This window comes from Garra rufa, chromosome 2, assembly GCF_049309525.1.
Source record: "Garra rufa chromosome 2, GarRuf1.0, whole genome shotgun sequence".
Taxonomy (NCBI): Eukaryota; Metazoa; Chordata; class Actinopteri; order Cypriniformes; family Cyprinidae; genus Garra; species Garra rufa.
This window is the reverse complement of record NC_133362.1, coordinates 29094305-29121338: the sequence shown is the minus strand read 5'-3', so window position 1 is coordinate 29121338 and position 27034 is coordinate 29094305. Positions and strand designations below refer to the sequence as shown.

Sequence of the window (27034 nt, the reverse complement as noted above, 5' to 3'; positions counted from 1 at the left end):
TTTTTGTGATTTTTATGATGAAATGCATACCAGCTCAAAATAAGCACGCTTTTCTGATGTAAATAACATTTGAATTTGTGTTTTTTTCAGCAACACACATTTATAGTGCAGCTTATGGAAGCCTATGTCTGCCACTGAATAAAAAATTATTTTTACCTGCAACTTTTTACCTTACCCGACTTTTTTCTCAGAATTACGTCATATAAACTCGCAATTGCAAGATACAATGTAATTTAACTTTTTTATAAATTCGCAAATTGCAAGAAAAAAAGTCAGAATTGCAAGATACAAATGCAATTCTGAATTTTTCTCGCAATTCTGAATTTTTTCTCAGAACTGTGAGATATAAACTTGTAATTGTGAGTTATAAAGTCTAATTCTGAGAGGAAAAAAAGACTGATACTGTATGTTCTCCGAACAGCGTGTTTATATCTCACAATTCTGACTAAATAACTTGCAATTGCATGTTATAAAGTCAGAATTGCAAGATATAAACTCACAATTTAAGAAAAAAGTCACAGTTGTAAGATATAAACTCACAATTCTAGAGAAATAGTTGCAATTCTGAGAAAAAAATGAAAAATTGTGGGTTTATATCACAATTCTGACTTTATAACACACAACTGCAAGTTTATATCTCACAATTCTGAGAAAAAAGTCACAATTGTGAGATATGAACTCGCAATTCTGAGAAATAGTTGCAATTCTGAGAAAAAAAATGAAAAATTGTGGGTTTATATCGCAATTCTGACTTTAGAACACACAATAGCAAGTTTATATCTCACAATTCTGAGAGAAAAGTCACAGTTGTGAGATATGAACTCGCAATTCTGAGAAATGGTTGCAACTCTGATTAAAAAAAGTCGGAATTGTGAGTTTTTATCCTGCGATTCTGACCTTATTTCTCAGAATTACGACTTTATTTCTCACAATTGCAAGTTTATATCACGCAATTCTGTGAAAAAAGTCGCAGTTGTCGTGAGATATGAACTCACAATTCTGATTAAAAAAAGTCAGAATTGTGAGTTTATATCCTGCAATTCTGACCTTATTTCTCAGAATTACGACTTTATTTCTCAGAATTGTGAGTTTATATTGCGCAATTCTGACTTCACTTGTCAAAAAGTGAAGTTTATAACTTACAGTTCTGAGAAAAAAGTCAGACTTGAGACATAAAAAGTCACATAAAATCTCTAGTAAAATGTATTTATAATTAAATACATTTTTTTAAGGATTTTTTTACACTTCCACATTGTTTCACACCTGTCATCCCTTCAAACTTTCTATTTGTCAAAAAACCTCGAGAAAAAAAAAATCACTGTTTTCATAAAAATATTAGGAATAAAAAATGTTTTCAACATTGATAATAAGAACTATTATTAATAATTGAGTACCAATAGTAATTAATAATTGAGCAGCAAATCAGCATATTAGAATGATTTCTAAAGGATCATGTGACGCTTAAGACTGTGAAAATGGCTAAAAATTCAGTTTTGACATCACAGGAATAAATTACATTTTACAATATATTGCCATCACAATATTAATGTTTATACTGTATTTTTGTTTAAATGAATGCAGCTTTGGTGAGCATAACATTTCAAAAACTTATATACAACAGAATGTATGTATTATTTAATTAAATGTATTTAAATTATATATTATTATTTAAAAAAATCCTAAATCCTAAAAAAAGAAAGAAAGAAAATACCACTCTATCAATATGTTTTTTTTTTATGGGAAGCACTCTGATTACTGTACAGTTTGGGTACTGCCACCAAACTCAAGAAGCAAGAGTGTGAAGTTGATGATGAGTTGTTGTTGTTTTTTATTTATTTACTTAATATTTCAATAATGTTTCAACAGTTTCTCTCTTTCACTCGATGCTCTCTGTTCTGTTGAAGCTCGGCTCTGCTCTACACTTGCCTGTGTTGAGGACGCTGTGTTCCAAGGGCAGACAGACGCATAACGCTCAAGGGCTAGTGTAGGGTGTGAGGCCAAAGCGCTTCGTCATAGCCTCCTAAACACCCAGATACTGACGGCGCTGGGAACGAACCCCCAGAACTGTCAGGATGCCTTAACACTGAAATCCCGTAATGAGACACGAGAGAATGAGGTAATGAGAAGGAGAGAGAGAAAGCGAGAGAGAGCAAGAAAGAAGGATAGAACAATAAAGAAGCAGTTTAACCCAGTTTAACCTCCTGAAGAGTCTCCTTCAACATCCCCTCAAAGCCCTTGGCACTAAAAGAAACAAATCAAATTAAGCTCAGACTGTTCACAGATATACTCTTCCTACAGTGAATCCACCCTGCCCTTTCTTTCGAAGATCTAAACATTAAAAACTATTCCTGTTTTCACTGCAGTTGTTTAGAGAAAGATTTTGACAGGTCACAATTCTCCCACATTTATCATAATTTTTAATCACCTTTTTGCCTGCACTACTTCACTGTAAATGGTCTTGACGTAAAACAGTTTGTGGTCTGCATAAAAGTCCAAATATTTAATGTAAGCTCTCAATCAGGGTGGAAAATTAACAGCCACAGAGTCTGAATGCAGAATTTTCACCCATGGCGCTGCAAGCGACAACGGTGTACCAGTAAGAGCAGTGGATTTATTGATTTATATACTGTATATTACGCTGCTGCCACATATAAACATGCAATTTCTTTCCCAGTTGTTTACCTCCAACAACATAACCGGCTGGTTTTGTAACTCAAAAGCTTTTTTTTTTTAACATAAACTTGTGTGTATTTAACAGTTTAAGCGCAAGAAGACATGAAAGAGAACTTAGTTTAGTACTCACATGCCATGTGAGTCGGTTTCTGTGTGTGTGCTTCAGATGTGTGTGCTCAGAAAACCATATATCAAAAGTTTATTAGACGAATCATATATTTTTTTTTTATTTCTCCAAATTGTGCATTCCTATTTCAGTAGGCCTGACTGTTAACAGTGAACTGACGACTGGGCATGATGATTGACATGCTCACTTCTTCTGTGAACTATCACCAAAAGAAACTTAGTTCAAGTGCTGTGTATTGAGGTTTGAGTAGTAGCATTCACCTGACCATTTATGGATCTCTTTCAGTACTACACATTTTTGTAGCACTCCTAGGACTTTCACAAGCCCTCCCTGAAAGCTCGCTTTTTGCTATTACCACTTAGTCTGTTTTCACGCCATTCTATGAGTACAGGGAACAAAACGAAACACTTGGTGCAGTCAAGGAAGTGTAGCGAGTGAAAGATATACGGGGGAAAGGCTAAGAGAAAGAAGTGTACATAATAGGAAGATGGAAGAGGCTTTTTAGAGGCAGAGGTAAAATCCGGCTGACAGGCGGAGGGCTAAAATCCTCAGAAAACAACTTGCTGGAGTCTGAAGAGATGGACAGAGCAAACCAGATCAGAGGGAGAATGAGACAAATGGACAGTTAGGATAGAAATGGCATGGATGGTGGCACAAAGTTTAAAGAAAAACAAGACAGAAAAAAATGAACAAAAGATATGAGGAGCGTTTGATTGACAGATTGCTTACATCTTTACGTCTGTTTTTATGTAATATACTAGAGGTGGGTTAAATGAAGCTAGATCTTTTTATAGAACCATAAGTTTCCCAAAGAGTCTGTCATTAGACTACAGCACTTACACAACTCAAGTATGATAAGTTTAATATATATCTGTGAATCACTTCAGACTCTTCTTTTGTGGCATTTTACATGCTTTGAAATGTTTTAGTAAAATATTTGTATTGATTATAGCTATATATACTACCATTCAAAAGTTGTATTTTTTTAATAAGTTTCTTATGCTCATCAAGGCTGCATTTATTTGATCAAAAAATCCAGAAAAAAACAGTGATATTGTGTGCAATTTAAAATAGTGGTTTTCTATTTTAATATACTTTAAAGTAGAATTTATTCCTGTGATGCAAAGCTGGATTTTCAGCATTATTACTCCAGTCTTCAGTGTGAAATGATCTTTTAGAAATCATTCTAATAAGCTGATTTATTATCAATGTTGAAAACAGTTGTGCTGCCTAATATTTCGTTGAAACCTGTGATACTTTATTAATAAAATAATTATTTAATAAATAAAAAGTTAAAAAGAACAGCATTTATTTAAAATAGAAATCGTTTGTAACAAAATAAACATACTATTTAATAGTTTGTGGTCAGTGAATATTTCTTCTTCTTATTTTTTTTTGCAAGGTTGTGTTAAATTGACAGAATGTGATAGCAAAGACTTATATTGTTAGAAAATACATCTATTTTGAATACATATTTATATGTAACATTTTATTCATCAAAGAATCCTGAAAAAAAGAAAGAATCAAATGTTCCAAAAAAACATTGTTTCCAGTATTGATAATAAAAGTAATAAATCAGCATATTAGAATGTTTTCTGAAGGATCGTTCATTTGTGATGGATATTTTTTATGCTATATGGCCCAGGTCTAACACAAACTACATTGGGTTTTGTGGATCTGCTTCAGATTTTCTTTGCACAGAGACAGGGTGAATCAGGCCAGAACGCTAACTCACGCAGGCAGGCGTTGTCAGTGAAGAACTCTGTGAATCTGTCGCATTCCTCTTTGCTGTTGCCGCTGCTGCTGCAGTCACAGAACGGAGACACGCTGATCTTGGCTGAACGCAGATAATTTGGGGTCATCACCGTGCCTGAAAAACAAAAAGACATATTCCTAATTTCTTTAGAAGTACTGTATTTTAAAACTTTAAGTATCAATTTCATATTTAAAAGAAATTTGATTAAATTCAGTATGTGGATTTCCAATTTGGATTTCCCTGCCTGTGTACACATCAAAACCCTTAAAGCCTTGTCATCTTCAGATTAGCTGTTATCTTGTTTTCGCTGAGCTTTCTTAAAAGTAATAATTTTGGTGCAGTGTTCCTCATAAAAGCTGTACTGTGGGGATGTGACAAAGTTAGCCAACTGAGAAACAGTCTCCCACTGGTAGAACAACAACAGGAGCTAATCACAGATTAATAGCTGCGCTGCTGTATTCCCGCATGTCCAGCTGCTGTTACTGTGTGGTACACACACGACTTTAAGAAGACATCCAAAACAAGCAAAATGAAAAGAAAGAACTAGAGAACAAACATGTTGTCACGAAGGCTTTGTCTGTGTCTCAGTGGATTGTACAGAGAGTAGGAGCAGTGCTAGCACCCAGTGCTAGTTAATGATACACTAAATTTTGTCAGTGAATCCAGACTTAACAGATCAAACAGTCAAATTCAAAATCATCCTACATCACTGCAGAAGTTCCAACCCAGTGTTTACAAAGCGAGCGTGCAAAGAAGATCAAAAAGCTTTTACAAAAAAAAGGTAAAACAGCGATGTAGGACATTTTGAAGTTGGTCGTATTTTTTTTACATAACTGTCTTGAACCGGAGCGCACAGAGTATGCATGCACATTTTTAAGAAAATGACCGATCGTTTCTCAAGATAAGACCCTTATTCCTTGGCTGGGATCGTTTAGAGCCTGTTGAAGCTGCATTTAAACTGCATTTTTAACCTTCAATTCGTTGAGCACCATTAAAGTCTACTATATGGAGAAAAATCCTGAAATATTTTCCTCAAAAAACTTAATTTCTCTGCGACTGAAGAAAGAAAGACCTGGATGACATAGGTGTGATTAAATTATCAGGAAATGTTTATTCTAGAAGTGGAGTAATCTTTTAAAATAATGGTTTTCTATTTTAATATACTGTCAATTATAATTTTTTTCCTGCGATGCAAAGCTGAATTTTCAGCATCATTACTCTAGTCTTCAGTATCCCACGATACTTCAGAAATCATTCTAATATGCTGATTTATTGTTATTATTATCAAAGTTTAAAACAGTTGTGCTGCTTTATATTTTTTTGGAACTTGTGATTCTTTTTTCAGGATTCTTTGATGAATAAAAAGTTAAAAAGAACAGCATTTATTCAAAATAGAAATATTTTCTAACAACATAAGTTTTTACTATCACTATTTATTAATTTAACACATCCTTGCTGAATTATAGTATTATAATTATAGTATTTTTAAACTGTAGTTTATATTGTTAGAAAAGATTTCTATTTTAAATAAATGCTGTCATTTTTTACTTTTTATGCATCAAAGAATCCTGAAAAATCTATCACAGGTTCCAACAAAATGTTAAGCGACAACTGTTTCCAACATTGATAAAAAATCATCATATCAGAATGATTTCTAAAGGATCATGTGACACTAAAAACTGGAGTAATGATGCTGAAAATTCAGCTTTGCATCACAGGAATAAATTATATTTTAATGTATATAAAAAAATTAAAAGTTATTTTACATTGTAATATTTTACAATTTTTGATGATAAGCATAAGAAACGTATTTAAAAAAAAATTAAAAATCTAACTGTTCCCAAACGTTTGAACAGCATTGTATATACAGTATACTCCTCATGGCTCTAAATTAATATAAAATGCACTTTATTAATTAAAAAAAGAATTTAAATATATACTTTTGTGTGTATGTAGGTATATGTGATAAACTGATTTTTAAGAGTGCAACTATTCCCCAAGTCTCTAACTAATTTAAATTAACCACATTAATAAAAAATAAGACTCACCGATGAGGCCAGAGTACGACAACAAGCAGTCAGCGTAGTTCTCCTTCAGACAACCAGAGAGAGAGCGGGGCTCGGGTTGACAGTTAGTGAAGAAATCAGCCAGGCGAGACCTAAAACATCACACACACCCTTTATATTCCATAATTCTCAACTCTTTCTGACATCTATTCTAGTACAATGAGTACTAATGGCATCACTTTATAATTAAATACGGTTCATTATGAATGAAAGAAAACATATGTTGCCAACTCTGTTTGAAAAGCAAACTGCACACACAGTTCTTGGCTGTTAAAAGTGTTGGAAGACTCTCAGCAGCAAGTCTGTCGCAGTGTTAAGGACGGAAAAGGAATGTGTAAATGAATCTGCTGTGGCGTGTCTCTTAAAACGTATGGTGTGGGATCTCTGCGCAACTACGCTGAACACCTTGGTACATCTAGGGGCTACACCTGGCTTCAAAATGACTGTAGGTACAAAAGCAGGATGGATACAGAAAGACAAATAATGAGGTAAAAATGACCGGAATGGAGCATGTGAACTGTACAGACCTGGAGCGTAAGTGCAAATGTATTTCATTTATTTGTATGAATGTCTGAGTGTGCCCCCAGAATGCCGAGTGGCGGCTCTTCTGATTGAGCGGGGTCATTAGCTGTCGCTCTCTCTGTGCCTAAAGACATTTACTTGGCAAAACTACATCCACGTTGTGCTAATGAATCCTTAACAAGCCACTTAGCGGACTCTGGGGTTGCCTCCTTCCTGCACAAACCAGATTTAAGGCTGCAGTTTTTATTGCTAGACTTCAATAATCACCACGATTGTCCTCGTGTTCTCCTGCCTTACCTTAATAAACCCTTTATTTCCCAACAGATGTAGTTTAGCTGCTCATGGCCATGTCTGTCCCTATTGGTGAATACGTGTTATTACAGATGGCATGTTGTGATCTTGCCTCTCCGATTCAGTGAGGCATTTCTTAGCACCTCTAAATAGCTCATTTTGCACTGCCATGTGTTAATGCACACAAGGTAAGTGTTGCCATGAAGTGTGCACATATTTGCATGTAAGTGTGTGTGTGTGTGTGTGTAAGAAGGAGAGAGAGAAGTACAGCCAACTGTTTTTAACTCTGTTTATTTACTTGCTTTACTATTAGTATTGTATTATATTGCAATTTATTATATATTTAAAAATTTTACTAAGATTTGTAATGTTTTAGAAGTCTCTTCTGCTCACCAAGAATGTATTTATTTGATCCAAAGTACAGCAAAAACAGTAAAATTTAGAAATATTTTTACTTAAAATAACTGTTTTCTATTTGAATATATTTTTTATATTTAATTTATTTCTGTGATTTCAAAGCTAAATTATGAGCACCATTACTCACATGATCACATGATTCTCTTTTTATTATTTTTCTGATTTGCTGCTCAAAAAACATTTATCATCATTTTTTTTATGTTGAAAACAGCTGAGTAGAACTTTTTGATGAATAAAAAGCTCAGAAGAACAGCATTTATCTAAAATAGAAATCTTTTGTAACATTATAAATGTCTTTATCATCACTTTTGATCAATTTAAAGCATCCTTGCTAAATAAAAGTATTAATTTCTATCATTTCTTCCCCCCTCAAAAAAAAGTATACGGACATCAAGATTTTGAATGGTATAGTGTATAATGTTACAAAAACTTTTTATTTAATTACTTGGATCTTTCTATTCATCAAAATATCCTAAAATAATGGTACTAAACTGTTTTAAATATTGATATGAACAGCAAATCAGCATATCAGAATGACTTCTGAAAGATCATGTGATACTGAAGACTGGAGTAATGATGCAGAAAAATGGCTTTGATCACAGAAATAAATTGCATTTTATAATATATTCAAATAGAAAACAGTTATTTTAAACCGTAAAAATATTTCAGAATTGTACTGTTTTTGCTGTACTTTGGATCAAATAAATGCAGGCTTGGTAAGCAGAAGAGACTTCTTTTAAAAACAGAAAATCTTATTATATGTAGGTATATGAAAAATTAAAATAAAGATAACTAATTATAATGTATTTATTGTTAGATCATTAGAAATTATTATTATATTAATAATAACATTTTAAATTGTCTTTTATAATCCAGGTCTTAATTATATTAGTTTATGTATGGTAAAACTTTACAACAGAGTTCATTAGTTGACATTAGTTAACTAATTATTGTTGACTAACAATAACTAATAGAACTGTATTGTAAAGGTAAAGTGTAACCATTTTATTTATTTAACTTTATTACCATAACAATATTAAGAACATGTTGCCTGTTATAAATGTTATAAATTGTTATAAATCTTTGATCTTCAGACCTGCAGATGTAGTTGGTCTTGCAGGACGCTTGCAGTGCCAGACAGTTGGGTTTCTCCTTGTCCTCATATGAGCAGGCTGGTACGATGGTCTGCCGTCTGCGCTCAGAACAGGCCAACTGATCCCCTATAGGACAGGAGCAGAAGAGCATGCCGTAGCTGTGCTTGGGCGGCACCTTGTCGAAGAACTGCCGCAAGGCCTTGTGGCACTTCCGTTTGTTGCAGACTTCAGCCGTCGAGACTCGGCTCGTGCAAGGGCTTATGTAAGCCGAACGGTATTTCTTACAGGTGTCGTTTAGGTTACAGGCCTTCGCTGCGTTCAGGCAGTTGTTCTCCTTTGCTAGCGCTGGCTCACCTGCAAAGACAAAGATGCAGAGTATAAAACAAAATCGATCTTTTTTTGGAGAGTGTGTGAGATTTGCTGATCTAATATCAGCTGAAATTGCTTTAAATCTAAATAAAAACTTTTTAAAAAACTTTTAAAAGTTACAATAAATTAATAAGAAAGGTAAAAACAAAGACAAAGATAAACAAAGAATCTGATGCTATCCACAGCTCTGAAACCCTTGCTCCACAAAGAAAATCTTTTATTTGAATACCCCACGGCACTGCCAGGCATGTGAATTAATCATCCTTGTTTCCGCAGGTCTGCCAAAACACAGAGGCTGTTTATAAGGAACCTGTTTTTTGTTTTGGTTGTTTTTTTATGTTAAACGAAACAGTGCTCATCCCTTCGGATCCCTGCAGCCTAAACAAACAGTCATCTTGGCTGAACAGGGGAGTCATCAAAGCGGCCGGCACCGCTCTGCTCTCGCCTGTCAGCTGCGGCTAATTGCTGGCTTTCTAACACATTCCACAATTAACTAACATTTCGGTAGACTTGCTGAGCTACAGCAGCAGTTTGGCTTATAATGAGAGCCAATTAAAAACAAGAGATGGGTTGTATTAGAGTGAGGGTGGAGCATACATGTGCATGTGTTTTTCCTATGTGTGTGTGTATGCTGTGTTTAAGGACGGTTCTAATAAGATGTTGCTTTCAAGGAAGCCTGAGAACTGGTTGTGAACCAGCCGTTTTCCTCCACTTGGTAATCAATGACTGCCAATATCTCTGAAAGAAAAGCATAGTAGGTTTTCTAGTGCTAATCAATGTAAATTATGTAATAATTATAAAATATTTATTTCAGAGATAATTAGTCTACTTTACAGAAATAATATTTATGAATTCCTTGTGTTCATAGCTTCTTGGTCAGGCAGTTGCATACAGTCTAGCCGCAAAAATTCTAATATTCTGCACCCAGAGCTCAAATTGATTCCAAAAATTCTGCATATGCATATGACTGAAACTCCATGCTGCTCCCGTAGCACTCTCCATTAGAAATTAAGAACTTCCAGCCTGTCGTTTGTCATACATAGTACAAAGGAGGCCTGAAGTCGACATGAAATAATAATTTGCCCCTATTTACTCTTATAATGTATTTGCTCAGTTCAAAACTTATCAAAACTTTTGCTTCTTAAATGCCTCAGCTGAAATTATGAATCTATTTAACTTTTTTAATTCCTCCTCCACAACCTTTTGTGGTACATTGTTGTGGCTTTTCAGTGCGGTTCGTTACTGATAATGCTGTACAATGATATGTAGAAAAACTGAGATCAGTGCTCAGTGATGACAATATAAATGTCAGTTTGTGCTGAAGACAGATACACTACCATTTAAAAGTTTGGGGTCAGTACCATTTTATAAGAAAAAAATAAAAGAATACTTTATTCAGCAAATATGCATTAAATTCATCAATAGAGAACATAATGACATTTATAATGGTACAAAAAGTAAGATTTATATTAAATAAATGTTATGTTATGTTGTGTTCTGTTCGTTTAGACTTTATATTCATCAAGAAACATAATAAGAAATATTTCTTGTGCAGCTCATTAGAATGATTCAGCTTTTCTTTCACAAGAATAAATTATATTTTAAAAATAGACTAAAGTAAAGATGAAACCTTTGGAAGCCTGTTTCTGCCACTGAATAAAAAAATAAAAAAGGTAACTGCAACCTTTTCATCTTAAAATTCTGACTTTTTTCTCAGAATTGCCTGATACAAACCCACAACGAGTTATAAAGTCAGAACTGCAAGATATAAACTCGCGAATAAAACCTTTTTTTTTCAGATTTGCAAGTTTATATCTTGCAATTGTTACTTTTGTCTCACAATTGCGAGTTTATATCTCAGAATTCTGACTTTATAACATACAATTGGGAGTCAGAATTGTGAGATATAACCTTGCAATTCTGAGAACGTCAGTTTTTTTCCCCCTCAAAATTGGACTTCATACAGTAACTTGGAATTGCGAGCTTGTATCTTGCAATTTTGAGAAAAAAAAAATCTGAATTGCGACTTTATCTTACAATTCTGACCTCATAACTCATAATTGCGAGTTTATCTCACAATTCTTAGAAAAAATGTCAGAATTTTGAGATTTTTTGTTTTTATCTCACAATTCTGACTTTATTTCTCACAATTCACAATCACGCAATTCTGAGAAAAAAAGTCAAAATTGCGACTTTATCTCACAATTCTGACTTTATAACTCACGATTGCGAGTTTATATCTCAAAATTCTTAGAGAAAAAGTCAGAATTGTGAGTTTGTATCACGGAATCCTGAGGATGTAATGTAAGAATTGTAAATAAAAAGTCGCAATAAATTTTTAAAATTTTTTATTCAGTGGTGGAAACAGGCTTCCATAGAAACTAAAGCATGCACATTAACAACAAAAATGCTCAAAATTGGGTGCTCGACAAAAAAATATAGTTACCATAGGCTCCAAAATGCAAAACAATTTAATAATAAAATAAAATAAAATAAAATACAAAAATAGCTCAGTCTTTTTCCCCCTCAAAATTGGACTTTATAACTTGCAGTTGTGAGTCTATATCTCACAATTCTGAGGAAAAAAAAGTCAGAATTGCGTGAAAAAAGTCAGAATTGCAAGATTCTTGCATTTGTGAGAAAAAAGTCAGAACTGTGACTTTATCTTGCAATTCTGACATTATAACTCACAATTGCAAGTTTGTATCTCACAATTCTGAGAAAAATTAGTCACAGTTGTCAGTTCTGAGGAAAAATGTCAGAATTGTGAAATAAAAAGTTGCAATAACTTTTTTTTTTTTTTAATTGAGAGGTGAAAACAGGCTTCCATATAAACCAAAGCATGCACATTGACAAAAATGCTCAAAATTGGGTGCTCGACAAGAAAATATAGTTAAAAACAAACAAACAAACAAACGTTGGTACACCATAGGCTTCAAAAATGCAAAACAATTTAATAATGGACTTTACACAAAGTACCATTTCAAGCTTGAATAAAGTATTAAAGTAGAAAATGGATTAAAGTAGAAAACAGTTATTTGAAATTGAAAAATAAAATAATATACAAAAATAGCTCAATACTAATGTTTTCACTGTATTTTTGATCAAATAAATGCAGCCTTGGTGAGCATAAGGGACTTCAAAAGCGATAAAAAAAAAATCTTAACTACCCTAAACTTTTAAACGGTAGTGTATCTTTCAGGCACACACTATAACCTCTTGACCTTCTATAGAGTGATGTAAAACAACACCGCACCACTCCATCTGTTAGCCGTCTGGACTGTAATTCAACACACACACACACACACACACACACACACACACACACACACACACACACACACACACACACACACACACACTTCCACGCATTCAAACACACACATACAGAAGCATGTACACACACCGAAAGTCCATCTGCCCAGACAACATCTGCCCATTCAAGCCCTTCAGCACAGAAAAGTCTCTGTCTCTCCCTCTCTTTTTCTTACTCTCTGAGAGTGGGTGCTTATCTAAGTGTGGAAGAAAAAGTGGAATGCAATCTCGCCTATTCATAAACAGTGTGATGTTCTCAGTCAGAGCATCAGACACACACACACACACACACACACACACACACACACACACACACACACACACACACACACACACACACACACACACACACACACACACACACACTCACACAGGCACTCAAAGCAAGAAAAAAAGCCCTCTCTGCTGAGTTCCACTATACTGTCAGATGACATCATCTAAAAAAGGCAGTCTGTGTGTGTGTGTGTGTGTGTGTGTGTGTGTGTGTGTGTGTGTGAGAGAGAGAGAGTGTGCGATGTACCCCTCTGATCTGATGCCCTGAGGCTGACAAGAATAAAATACCTATTCTGTGGTTTGGCACAAAGGGCTTCAGGTTGAAACAATCCTCTACACCTGTCTGAAACCTTCACCTGTCGTATGAACCTTTAGTACCAGGTGTCACACGGAAGAGACTGACCAAATCACACATGAACACACAATTCACATAAACCGTGTCAAACATAAAGGGGATAGTTCACCCAGAAAGGAAAATTGTCCATGTGACGTTGTTTCAGTTGCACTGCTGTCTAGAAAGCTGGGTCAGAAAGCTCTCAGATTTCATCAAAAATATCTTAATTTGTGTTTAGAGGATGAATTCATAAATAGAAAACATAATGACATTTATAATGTTACAAAAAGTAAGATTTATAGTAAATGGGTTCTGTTATGTTCTGTTCTTTTGAACTTTATATTCATTAAGAATGCTAAAATATAATAAGAAATATTTTTTGTGCACCAAATCAGATTATTAGAATGATTCAGCTTTTCTGTCACAGGATTAAATTACATTTTAAAATAGATTAGTAAAGACGAAACCTATGGAAGTCCGTTTCCGCCACTGAATAAAAAAAAGGTAATTGTGACATTTTATCTTGCAATTCTGACATTTTTTTTTTTTAGAAATACCTGATGCAAACTCGCAGTTCCAAGTTATAAAGGCATAATTGTGAGATTTAAACTCGCAATTTTGAAAAAACAAAGTCATAATTGTGTACTAAAAATTTTCAATTTTGAGTTATAGTTAGAATTTCAAGATATAAACTCACAAATCAGATTTTTTTTTCTCAGAATTGTGAGATATAAACTTACAATTCAGACTTTTTTTAGCGCAACTGTGTTTCATTTGATAAAAAATACAACAAATACAGGGTTTAAATCAAACTGTATGACCAACAGTCCAATAAATGCTTAATAAAACAATACAGTAAAAATTTTAATATTGTGAAATCGTTCCAGGTTACGTATGTAACCATGGTTCCCTGAGGGAACGAGACGCTGCGTCATCAACGCTTTGGGAATGCCATTGGCGAACCATGCTCTGAACGTAGTCTGTAACCAATCAGATGACGGGAGTGACGTCACCGGCGTGGTGACGTAAGTGACCAGGAAGTATAAAGCACGTGCGTTTGAAGCCGGTGTCAGCCTCTTAGAATGAAGCGAGCGCCGCAGGGATGCGGGAATTATGGTCCATGACGCAGCGTCTCGTTCCCTCAGGGAACCATGGTTACATACGTAACCTGGGACGTTCCCTTCCGGGAACTCAAGCTGCGTCATCAACGCTTTGGGGAACGAGATGTCCACGCCCCCAGAATTTCAAATCCCTGCCAAGGGTCTGCTAGGACAAGGGTGGAAAGAAGTGTGTGACACTGTCACACAGGACACATGTTTTAACCTGCTCGATATATTATGATTTTATGTATATTTGAGTTTTAATAGGTTTTCATGTTGTCTTAGCCATTTTATTCCTCTTAACCATTTTAATGTGTGTATGTCTTTAAATGAGTCTGGGTCTGCCTGTCATGTGATCAGTCACATGACAGGAATCAGGAACTAAACAGTATAAAGGAGGCAGCATGTCAAACAATCAGGTCATTGACCAAACACTGAATTGAGGAGTTTCTACAAGGACTTTCCATTCCTACATCACTTTCATTGGATTACACTTACTTGGATTGTATATACACCGGTGGACACTTTTAACTTGGAACTGCAACCTACTAGGATTCTTAAGGACTGTTTTAGGGTATGATTTAAATGGACAATCTGCTTTTAACAGCCTAAGTTATTCTGGTTTTATTGTGTTGTTTTAGTTCCTTGTGAAATTGGAAATACACTTATTTATTCACTTTACTTTTTGTCGTTTTCTCATCTTTTTAAAACACTTATTTTATCTCACACAGCATAATCTGACCCCTTTTAAATCACAGTAACATCTACCGATAAGGCCGATTGTTACATATGGTGGCCCGTACGGGGAACGTTAAAAGATTTCGAAAGCTGTGTTGAGAAAAGTGTTTTAAGATGACGACAAACCACGTTAATGCTGCTTCTTTTAATACATCTGCTGTTTTTAATGATGAACGGATTTTACATCACTGTGAGTGTGTACAGCTTCGCGCTGAGGTGGTTGCTCTTAAAAACATTGTTTTAAAATTGGAGAAGGATTTTAAAGACTCTGTTGAAAGTAATATTAACCGTGAAGTGTGTTTTAGAGACTCTGTGGATTTTAAGTTTGCCAAAATGGAGGAATCTATTAAGGATGCCGTGGCGACACTAGAGAGAGAGGTCTTCGAATGTTTTAAGAGGAGAGACAAGAAATGGGCGAAACAACTGGAGCAACAAAAGGATCCAGAAGTCGCCATCTCTCCTCCCACTGCGACGACCAGCCCAGTGCCTCCCACGTCAACCCCTGGCTTTCCTCCGGCTAACCATCCCAGCACATCTACCACTTCACGGACTATCAACAGAGACATCGATGGAGAATTCTGTGCCACCACTCCAACCAGGTCAGACTTCGACACCATCTTCTCCATCCTCCCCTTCTCCAAAGAGCAACTCTGCAGCGCGCTGGGTGATGACGACACTCTCCAGGGACTTTCCATCTCTCCCTCCACTCCACCGACCAACGGGATCGAAGTGCTCGACCACCAGGGCTTGCTGTATCGGCGGTTCCAGAAGGGGGACGGCATCTACAAGATCCAACTAGTCGTCCCCAAGGCCCTGGTCCAGCAAACGGTACAGCATTTCCACCAGAGGACAGCAGAGAAACATCATCGACGTCTAAAGACCCTCCTGCTGATCCTGGAAGTGGCCTGGTGGCCTTCGGTCCGCAGCGATGTCTGGGACTTCGTCGAGAGCTGCAAGTCGTGTGGTGTGGAGGCCAAGGACTGTGCCGTCATCAACCCTACCAAGAACCCACCTCATCCACCTCAACCCCGTTCATCAGCACCTTCATCATCCATTAAAGAGACCCGCAAGCCGGACAGGAGGAAACGCCAGGGGGGCTGGCGGACCAGCGTGGCTGGGTGCAACAGTATCCTGGGAGGAGCGGCGCCACCTACCCTAGGACGCCCAGGCTGGTATCAGATTCCACCTCTCTCTAGTGTTTGCTTAGATTCCTCTGGCAGACTAGTGCCTGTGTGGGAGGGCCTAGTTTTATCCAACTTTTTACAAAGACATTTTAAGCCACACATTTTAGAGGATACCCACTACATGGACAATGGCTGACAGGACATATACGGGACTAGCCTCTTCCCCGGGAGCCGTAGGCTAAGGGGGGGGGGGGGGGGGGGGGGGGGCTATGTGACACTGTCACACAGGACACATGTTTTAACCTGCTCGATATATTATGATTTTATGTATATTTGAGTTTTAATAGGTTTTCATGTTGTCTTAGCCATTTTATTCCTCTTAACCATTTTAATATGTGTATGTCTTTAAATGAGTCTGGGTCTGCCTGTCATGTGATCAGTCACATGACAGGAATCAGGAACTAAACAGTATAAAGGAGGCAGCATGTCAAACAATCAGGTCATTGACCAAACACTGGATTGAGGAGTTTCTACAAGGACTTTCCATTCCTACATCACTTTCATTGGATTACACTTACTTGGACTGTATATACACCGGTGGACACTTTTAACTTGGAACTGCAACCTACTAGGATTCTTAAGGACTGTTTTAGGGTATGATTTAAATGGACAATCTGCTTTTAACAGCCTAAGTTATTCTGGTTTTATTGTGTTGTTTTAGTTCCTTGTGAAATTGGAAATACACTCATTTATTCACTTTACTTTTTGTCGTTTTCTCATCTTTTTAAAACACTTATTTTATCTCACACAGCATAATCTGACCCCTTTTAAATCACGGTAACATCTACCGATAAGGCCGATTGTTACAAGTGTGCCTGGTAAAATGTGCCAGGGCACGAGAAATGTCCGCCTGGGGAAATTGCCAGGACAAGGAGGGATCAAAGTCTCTGCCTAGGGAAATTGCTAGGACAAGAGTGGTATTACACCTGTCTGGGGAACCACCAGAACAAGAGGGAGAACATATGGCTCAGCCTGGGAAACTGCCAGGACGCAAGGATAAAGTGAGCCTACCAGGGCAAGAGTAGTAATACACCTCTGCCTGGGAAACTGCCAGAGCAAGAGGGACATAAGGAGTGCCTGGTGAACCTGCCAGGACACTGGAAGATCTCCAGCTGGGAAATTGCCAGGATGCGAGCAGTTTTACGCCTCTGTCTGGAGAGCCGCCAGAACAAGAGGGAAAGAATACACCTCTGCCTGGGGAAACTGCCAGGACAGGGAGGGATCAAAGTCTCTGCCTAGGAAAATTGCTAGGACAAGAGTGGTATTACAACTCTGTCTGGGGAACCGCCAGGACACGATGGACAAATATCTGTCACTCAAGGACAGAGGAGCCAGGAGTGGCTCTAAGGTCAAGTTCAAAGAACCCGACAAATGTTAAGGGTGACGACCAACCCGCCGCACTGCAGATGTCCTGAATAGGGACACCTGCTGCCAGAGCTTTAGAGACAGCCAAGCCTCGAGTTGGGTGAGCCTTGACCCCCAAGGGTGATGGCAGGCCAGAGGACTCATACGCAGTAGAAATGGCATCCACGATCCATCTACTGATAGTAGGTTTTGAAGCAGGGTACCCCCTCTTAGGGGGACCGTAACAAACCAACAGTTGCTCTGTTTTATGCCACAAGGCAGCTCTGTGGACGTATGTGTCCAGTGCTCGCACATGGTCGTGCTTCACAAATGGAGGAGGATATAAGGCCTGGAGAGTAACCGGCTGTGGTACTGAGGATGGGACCTTAGGGACATACCTAGCTCTAGGGTAGAGAAAAGCTTTGGCCAGACTGGGCGCAAAGTCAATAGAGGAAGGGGCCACTGAAAGGGCCTGAAGGTCCCCCACTCTCTTGAGAGAGGTAAGTGCAAGAAGCAGTGCAGTCTTGATAGTAAGATTGCGGTCCGAAATCTCCTCTATAGGCTCGAATGGAGGTCTACAGAGGGCTTCGAGCACCACAGCGAGATCCCACATTGGGACCCTCGGTTTCACTCGAGGCCTCAAACTGAGTGCACCGCGGAGGAATCGTATGACCAAGGGGTTTCTACCCACTGACAGGCCACCCAGAGGGGCATGGTAGGCCGATAAAGCCGCCACATACACCTTCAGGGTGGAGTGGGCTAGCCCTGCGGAAAAGCGAGACTGCAGGAACTCCAGTACTGTACCTATCGGGCAGTGAACTGGGTCTAATTGGTGTTGTCTACACCACGCAGTAAACAGATTCCACTTAAGGTCATAAAGTTTCCTTGTAGAGGGAGCTCTGGATTGAAGAATGATCTCAACAACCTCGGTTGAGAGACCAGTGTCTATGAGTTGTGCCCCCTCAGGGGCCACACCCATAGTTTCCACAACTCCGGGCGGGGGTGAAGGATTGAGCCCCCGGCCTGGGAGAGGAGGTCCCTCCTGATGGGAATCTCCCATGGAGAGCCATCGAGGAGGGCGATTATGTCCGAGAACCATACTCGGGCCGGCCAGTATGGGGCTACTAGCAAAAGACGGACCCCGCACTGGCGTACTCGTTCCAGAACTCCCGGGAGCAGAGCGATTGGGGGAAAGGCGTACAGACGAAACCTCGGCCACGTCTGTACCATAGCATCCAGTCCCAGAGGAGCTGGAGGAACTAGAGAGTACTAGAGGGGACATTGCGATGTCTCTCGAGTCGCAAAGAGGTCCACCTGAGCCTGGCCAAACACTCTCCAAATCTGCTTCACTACTTCTGGGTGAAGCATCCATTCCCTGGGCCTCGGCCCCTGCCTCGACAGGACGTCTGCTCCCACATTGAGACACCCAGGGATGTGAACTGCTCTTAATGAGAGGAGTTTTCCCTGTGACCACAGGAGGATATGGTACGCCTGCTTGTACAAGGGGCGTGAACGCATACCCCCCTGGTGATTGATGTAATACACCACCGCCGTGTTGTCGGTGCGGACCAACACGTGACGGTCTCTCAGGTCCGAGAGAAAATGCTTTAGGGCCTGGAATACGGCCAGCATCTCCAGACAGTTTATGTGCCATGAGAGATGGTGACCGCTCCATAGACCGCGGGCTGAGCGGCCACTCATGACCGCTCTCCATCAGGTGAGGGAAGCATCTGTGGCTAGTGTGACGCGGCGACAAGGAGCTCCCAAAACCGGCCCTGAGATAGAAACCAAGGTTTCTTCCACATGTCCAAGGCACGTAGGCATCGCCGCGTGACCTTAATCTTGCGGAATGGGTTCCCCCTCGGGGAAAACCCCTTGGTTTTGGGCTACCACTGTAGTGGCCTCATGTGCAGCAGTCCAAAAGGTATCATGTTGGATGCAGCTGCCATAAGACCTAACAGTACTTGGAACTGTTTGACAGTGAGTGACAGGCCTAGCTTGACCGCATTGGCTGCAGTAAGGATCGACTCGATCCGAGCAGGTGACATACGTGCCTGCATCGTGGTCGAATCCCATACGACACCTAGATAAGTGGTCCTCTGTAATGGAGAAAGCACACTTTTCTTGGCATTGAGTCTTAACTCCAGCTCTTTGTTGAGCCGCTAACTGTTCTGTGCTAGCTAAAATCAGCCAGTCGTCTATGTAGTTGAGTATGCAGATGCCCTGGAGTCGCAGAGGAGCCAGAGCAGCATCCACGCACTTTGTAAGAGTTCGGGGTGAGTGTGCTAGGCCGGACGGAAGAACTCTGTATTGGTAAGCTTCGCCCCTGAAAGCGAACCTGAGAAACTTCCTGTGTTGAGGAAGGATGGAGACGTGAAAATACGCGTCCTTTAGATCTATCGTGAAAAAGCAGTCCTCGGACCTGATTTGAGACACGACCTGACTGACAGTTAACATCTTGAACTTTAGTTTTCTGACTGAGCGGTTCAGTTATCTGAGATCTAGAATGGGCCTCAGCCCTCCATCCTTCTTGGGAACAATGAAATACAGGCTGTAGAACCCGGATTCTTTATCCTTGATGGCCTCCTTCCTCAGAAGAGATTCTACTTCCTGTTCCATTACCAGAACCTGCTTGGGGCTTAACACTGGCAGGGTTAGCTGACTGGTCTCCTGAGGGCCCCAAGGAGGAATGGGCACCATGTACTGTGGTGAACCCCATCCCTCGCCGAGAGGGGCTGCCCTCAATGGCCCTGGGCCAAAGAAGTCAGGGCCGCTTGGCCGAGGACCTCTTAGACTGCAGCACGACCCTCAGGTCGGGCCTTGTCTTCGAGGCCCCCGGCTTGGAGTGCTGCTGACCACGCCCTCTTGGTCTTTCTGGAGGGGTACGGGACGCAACACTCTTCTTTTGCACCTTGCGGTGTGAGGAGCTGGTACACGGCTGGAGACACGAGGGAGGTATCGCTGGAACGCCGCCGCTTGTTTACGAGCCTCCTGGTATCTGTTGATGACTGAATCAACCGAGTCGCCAAACAGACCAAAAGGCTGAAGCGGGGCATCCAGGAGGTGGACCCTGTCCTTTTCTTTCAAGTCGGACAGGATCAGCCACAGATGTCTGCCATAGGGCTGCCATAGACCGCCCAACAGCGCGGGCAGTCTCCTTGGCGGCGCAGAGAGCCAAATCTGCTGTGCGGAAATCTGCTTGCAAAATGGACATCGTGTACAAGCCTGACCTGGTGCCGTGTACCCCTTACCCATGTAGGAATCTTGGGCGAACAACGTACAAAACAGAAATGGCCATATTCCAAAGAAACAAAAGGACCCTCTTTCTCAGTCAAAATGCTGAGACATGACCATCACATGATAATCACCAGACGCTAATTGTATGGACCGCTTTTGTCGAGATCTGCGACTTACGCATCCAGAGAGAAGAAAACGCTCTCTGTCTCAGAGCACCTAAGAAACAAACCTCCAGTCTTCTGAAATAAAGCTGGCATGGCACATGATGCGTCCAGCGTGACTCACATGGTTTTTCGGACTTCCTGTCCCCCTCTCCTCTGACATTCCAAAACACCTCGTCTCTCAATAGAGATACGTACACTGCAAAGACAAACTTTAAGAGACAATCAACTTATTAGTATTGCTATTAGAGCAACAGTATGTTCTCTTTTATATGCCTGCTGTGTTTTATGTGATGATTTGAGTTTAATCTATGCATTATATGCCTTTGGGAAAGGAAGTTATCAAATGTATTAGCATGCAAGCAATATGGCCTTATTTGATATGTAATGAATTGTCTGGATGAATGATACACAGCAAAATGAACGAGGAAATGATATTGTGTATACTTTAGGCATCGAAATAGTTTAATGAAGTTAATAACAAAAATTGCAGAGAAATCCATATCCTAATGAGTTGCGTACCAAAAGGAATTACAGGACAGAAAGGGGGTGGCATGACCCGCCCCTTCAGCAATGCCATTGGATCCCAGCATCGTGGGACGTGCCCTAGCGGCCCGTTTAAAACTTCATGTTCCTAACAGAACCAAGCGAACTCAGCAAGAACTCAGCGAACTCAGAGCTCCCAGCTCTCGCCTCACGCCTTTCGCCTCTTGTGGTTTGAGTGCTTTTCCATCTGCGCTCGACCGCTCGACCGCTCGACCAAGCACGCAACGGTGCCATCAAAACTCTACAGAACGGAAGTTTCGTGACTGCCGAACTTTTCCAAGTCTCGCAACGCCGACTCAAAAGAACTTCCAGCGCATCAACCTGCGTAACCAGGCAACCGAAAGATCGGCTCCAGAAAACCACTCCTCCACGTCGAGGGATTTCCCAAACTACGTCATCGACCAGCAACCAACCAGAACTTTCGCTCAGACGAGCCCCCGGAACCCCCGTTCCCGGCACAAACGCAAGTAACAAGATCTCTGTTTACTTCGCTGAAACTGGTGCAAAATACTCCCTAAGTAGTTAAAAGCTAAGTCTCTGCTTTTGTGATTTTCTAAGGTTGCGATCTAAGAACTAGTTAAGATACTAGAACATTTGGGGTTCTCTTCAACTCAGTAATTTCTCATCCCCGGAACTGTATGAGTGTGAGTGTGAGTGTGAATGTGCGTGTGTGTGTGTGTTTGTTTATTTGTGTTTAGTAGATTAGCGTTGTGTCTTAGAGTAGTTCAATAAATCATTGTTTCATTAAAAGAAGTGTCTTGACTTTATGTTCACAAAAGTTCTATCTGTGTTTAGATCAAGCTACCTCAGCTTTAAAATTTCCTAACGTAATATTTTGGTTTATTTGTGATCTGGGCCAGGAACATAATATAAACCTTTTTGAGTTAATACAGTATGCTGAATTGACCACTTTGCTGGACGAATGGTTAAGAAGTGTAATCTATTAACTCTGAATCAATTTAATCAAGTTCCGAATCTTTCGATTCGATTCCTTATTTGAATCATTATAAATTTGAGCTAATTAATCCTTACAGATGGTGGAGAATATAACGCGAACACATCTAACTATTTGAACATAAAACAAGTCATTCTTTATGTGTATTTGTTCTATTTTATCCGGAAGAAATAGACAAAAGACAGAGAAACATTTTATTGTGTACTGTATGCTTTATTGTGGCTGCCAGTCTGGAACGAATGAAAGCGTAACTTCGAGTTGTTGTGTAAAGAATTTAAACTGCAGTAAAGTTTTAGAAATTGAGACAAAGAAAAGAAGAAAAACGAGCGTGTTCCTTGTTTTTCCTCTCTGTCAAAAGGCCTTGCAGCTAGTGTTTTACTCTGCGTGTTCCAGAGTGAAAACTTAAGCTGACTCCCGGTTTAAGATCTTTAGGCTCGCGACCTAATGCTCTTTTACCAAGTATTCACTTAAAACTAACGTTAGTGAAGTTAAGACGCGGCGCTCAGCGCGAGCACCCACACGTTGCTTTATGGGAGAATTTTGAGATCTTGATCGAATAAAATTGTGTGGCTGAGTCCACATATGCTGTTTAAACAGACTAGCACAAAATTAAATTAATCGCAGTAAATCTGTGGATAAATGTGCCTCACTCTAATGAGTTGAGACGGTGCTATAAGAATCTAAATAGTATTTATTTGCTGTGCAATTCCGAAATGCGCTGTCATTTCATGCATTGTATTTAAAACTGCCTTACTCTCTCACTTGCTGGTTGTTGCCATAGAAACGCTGCGACCCGGATATCCTAACACACCTTTTCCGGGGCAGAGTTTCGTTGCGCAGGCGCAGTCCGCCTGCTCATATTGTAAACAAGTGGTATAGCTAACCTAGCTAAAGCTAACGCGTGTGCATTGAAGCCTATGTAAAACCATTAGCCTTGAAAAATAGCAGTTAGCACGCAATCGGTTAGGGTGATCCATTGTGTTTGAACTCAGTGTGTGTAACGTTGTTTGGGTGACTCAATCACAAGCTTTGAACTTTAACGCTCATTCTGCAAACTTCTTTACTTCATATCTCTGTACACTATTCCTTGTATTTCTTCCCTCCTCCCATGTGACAGGAATATTGACAATTTTAAAGTTAAGTCTCTTTTTGATGCGATTGTAACAAACCATTAAAGCCCTATCATAAATCTCAAATTAAAACATTCTATTTTTTTTTTTTATTTAAGGCTCTCTCCCGTTTGTCTGTTTGCATTGCCAGTTTAAACTGTTAAAAGCTTTATAATCAAATACTATTTTCAAGCTGATTAATTTGATTACGTTGATCACTCTTAATAAATAATCACATCTCCTTGCCACACCGCAATTTCCGTGATTGATTTAACATTGATTATTTGTAATCAATTTTAATGAGGCATCATTAAAAAAAAAAAAAAAAAAAAAAAAAATTTGGTCACCAACTTTCATTGCAAAGTTGAAATTTTGTTAATTTTTTTTTTAAAATTTAAAATTTTAATCTCTAATTTTAATTTTTGATTTAAATTTTTAATTTAAATTTTAAGTTTAATCATAATCACATTTCCCCTTTTCAGACGGCAATGATACACGTTGAATAGAGAAATGATAATTTCCTTGACCAATTTTTATTGAAAACTTCTAAATTATAACCAGGAACAATCATTATTGATTTGAAAACGACTCCTTTTTACAATCAATAGTTGTTCCTTTTCCCATACCTCAATGGTTTGTGCTGATTCATTTGATTACAACTGCTAACTTAAACTTTAACAAAGCGTTACAGTTTTAGTTCTCCCACAATCATTACTGAATTGAAACATCAATTTTAATTTGCAAACCAAGGCTTTAATTGTAATTGTAATAATCAAGTCTTGTCATATTCCCTGACTTGGGAGCGAAACCTCATTTTCAATTGGCTGTCTCTCTCCTCACTCTCTCTCTCTTTCACCTAGCTGTCCTCCTCCTGATTTGACTACTGCTGCTATTTCCTCGATTGTGCCTGTGAGAATCATAAAAGCAGAGAATTTTGGTTGTTTAAAAGACATTTAATCAATGTTCATACAATTTCAAAACGCCAATTAAACTTGTGTCTAACTCTCACTTTCCCCTCTCATCGTGGAACCCTACAGCCAAGGTCCCAACGAATCCAGCGAGGACTGATAGGCGCCAGTCGTGGACCCGTTTCCAGAAACGCTCTGATTGGTGTACAGTGTCAATCCTACCAGCTGCAAAGCCAATACTGTCATTGTTATTGTATATTCCCTCATCCCGGAGGGGATTATAATAACAATCATAGTCCTGGGGTGTTGAAATTCCCATTTCTGAGCACCGTATCTAGAAGCATACATCAAGTTGAGAAAAAAAAAAACTTGACTGTACTCATTCTGGGGCCAGAAAGGTGTATTTCACTTTCCCTCTCTCCCCCAATCTCTCTCTTTCTACCTTCTTCCCAAAGTGTTCCTTTTGTTGTTGTCTCTTTTCTCTCTTCTCTTTAGAAAAAGGGGGAAGCAGCCGACGACTACGCCGTTCTTTGCTGTGGGTGTTTGTTCCTCTTTCCTCTCTCTGTTCTAGCTACAACACCCGTGGGTACCCCCTCGCCTCCTCCATAGCGACGCTAGCTGGAGGCGTGCACACCAGTGAACCACCTGCGGGGAGAACCACGCTCACCTCAACACAACACACCCAAAACCCACTTACACCCGACACCACCACACTCACACCACTGTTTTGGTTTTGTTTGTTTGTTTTGTTGTTTGTTCTTCTTTCTACAGGTCTGTGTTAGTCAGTGGTCTGGTCTTTCCTCACGGCATCAAAACATGCCTCGCCCAACAGACCCCGTTGGTCACTGGGAGGACCTGGAAATCTGGCTAAGCGCCGTGACGGACAGCCTCTTACCCAAAGCCTCCGAAGCTGTCAAACACCAGACACAAGACCAACTGGACAACAACATAACAGGCATCATGAAACATGATCCAGGTCAGAGCTACGGACACAAAGAGCTAGCAAAGATCACTGGCTCCCTGAGTCACACCCTCATCGCCTCCCTCAAACGGAGCGACAGACAAGCCGCCTATCTCCAGCAGGAGCTGAAACGCGCACAGCGACGCATCGAGCAGCTAGAGCTGGAGGCTCAAGATCGACGGGAAGGGTCCAATGAGACGGATCCCAGAGCAACTGAGGAGATCGCTAGACTACAAGAAACTCTAGCAAACCACACACAAGAAATGGAGCACGCAAAGTCCGCCCGCGCCGACCTCAGCGACAAGCTACAGTACGCAGAGCAGCTACTGGAAAAGGCAAGGCTGGACTTCCGAGACAAGAACAGCAGAATTAAAGCCCTCGAAACACATCTGAACGAGGCAAGAACTGAGATAAGTTACCTCACTCAACAACTTGACGACATGAAAGAGGAATTTGACAGTGTCAAAAATGAACTCAGATATGCTTATGAACTGCGCCCTGAGCCAACCAGGACGCAACGGGCCCCGGCCTCACCCCTGCTAAGCAGGCCCGGATCCCCTGTTCCTGAAATGTCACGTGAACAAAAGGGGGAGGGAGCGACTCAGAAACCCTCGCCAGCTCCCTCTGAAGAAACCTACTTCACACCCAAGCTACGAGAACTCCCCAAGGCCAGCCATAACCCATCACATGGCATGGACCTCAAAGACCTTGACAAGCTGACCCGAAACATCAGCAAATTCACCCCGAGTGTGCCAGATGGTCAAGACGTCCACTCTTACTTGAATGATGTCGATTTTCACTTAGAAATGAGACCCAATGTTACTGACAAAGACAGACTTTATCTGCTGCGAACGACATCCAGCCCTGAAGTGCGGAGCTTCCTGGACCGACAGCCTTCTCACACAAAGAATGACTACCAATCGCTCCGCCAAGCCCTCATCAAGGAATTTGCAGTCCCAGAATCAGAGCAAGGACTGGTGGCCGCCCTGGAGACAAAACAGGGTCGTCATGAATCCTCCCAGGCATACTATAGCCGGCTTAGAGAAGCATACTTCGGAGCTCGCAATGAACCTGACATGGAGCAGGACATGAACTTTAAGACTCTCTTTCTGAGAAATCTCCATCCTGCAGTAAGCCACCACCTTGGCGTCCTTGCATGCCCACAAACAATGACGTCTCAACAGCTGCGAGACCTGGCACACAAAGCCTACGGCAAGCAAAAGATGGAATCAGAAAAGGGCACCAAGTCTACTGCAGTTCTTGATTTCAACACACAATGTCAAGAAATGAGCCTAGCGGGCGCCCAACACCAAGAAAGCTTCAAGCCACCTCCTAGAGAATGGAGACCATCCTCATTCAACAGAGAACGTGACTTTCACTTTGGCGCCCGACCTACACAAAGAAACGACCGCTGGGATGGACCACGCAGACGACAACACTCACCTGAACGCTACTGGGAAAAATCCTGGTACCATCCAAGACCTTGTGAGAATCGATGGGAGAGCTCATGGAGTCGGCCAACCTCATCAGGAAGCTCAGGAAATGGCTCGTGGG

The 27034-nt window shown here is 40.1% G+C and overlaps 1 protein-coding gene across 2 annotated transcripts in view; it reads right to left on the bottom strand.

The window, feature by feature from the left end:
* gfra1a (gdnf family receptor alpha 1a) overlaps window positions 1-27034 on the bottom strand; it is a 117990-nt gene that overhangs the window by 13223 nt on the left and 77733 nt on the right. For both annotated transcript variants that reach the window (XM_073834064.1, XM_073834065.1), the window contains 3 exons: window positions 8949-9300; window positions 6605-6714; window positions 4536-4670 (listed from right to left, as the gene is read on the bottom strand). In XM_073834064.1, the coding sequence (XP_073690165.1) occupies window positions 4536-4670; window positions 6605-6714; window positions 8949-9300 (597 nt within the window). The remainder of the gene's footprint in view (window positions 1-4535; window positions 4671-6604; window positions 6715-8948; window positions 9301-27034) is intronic.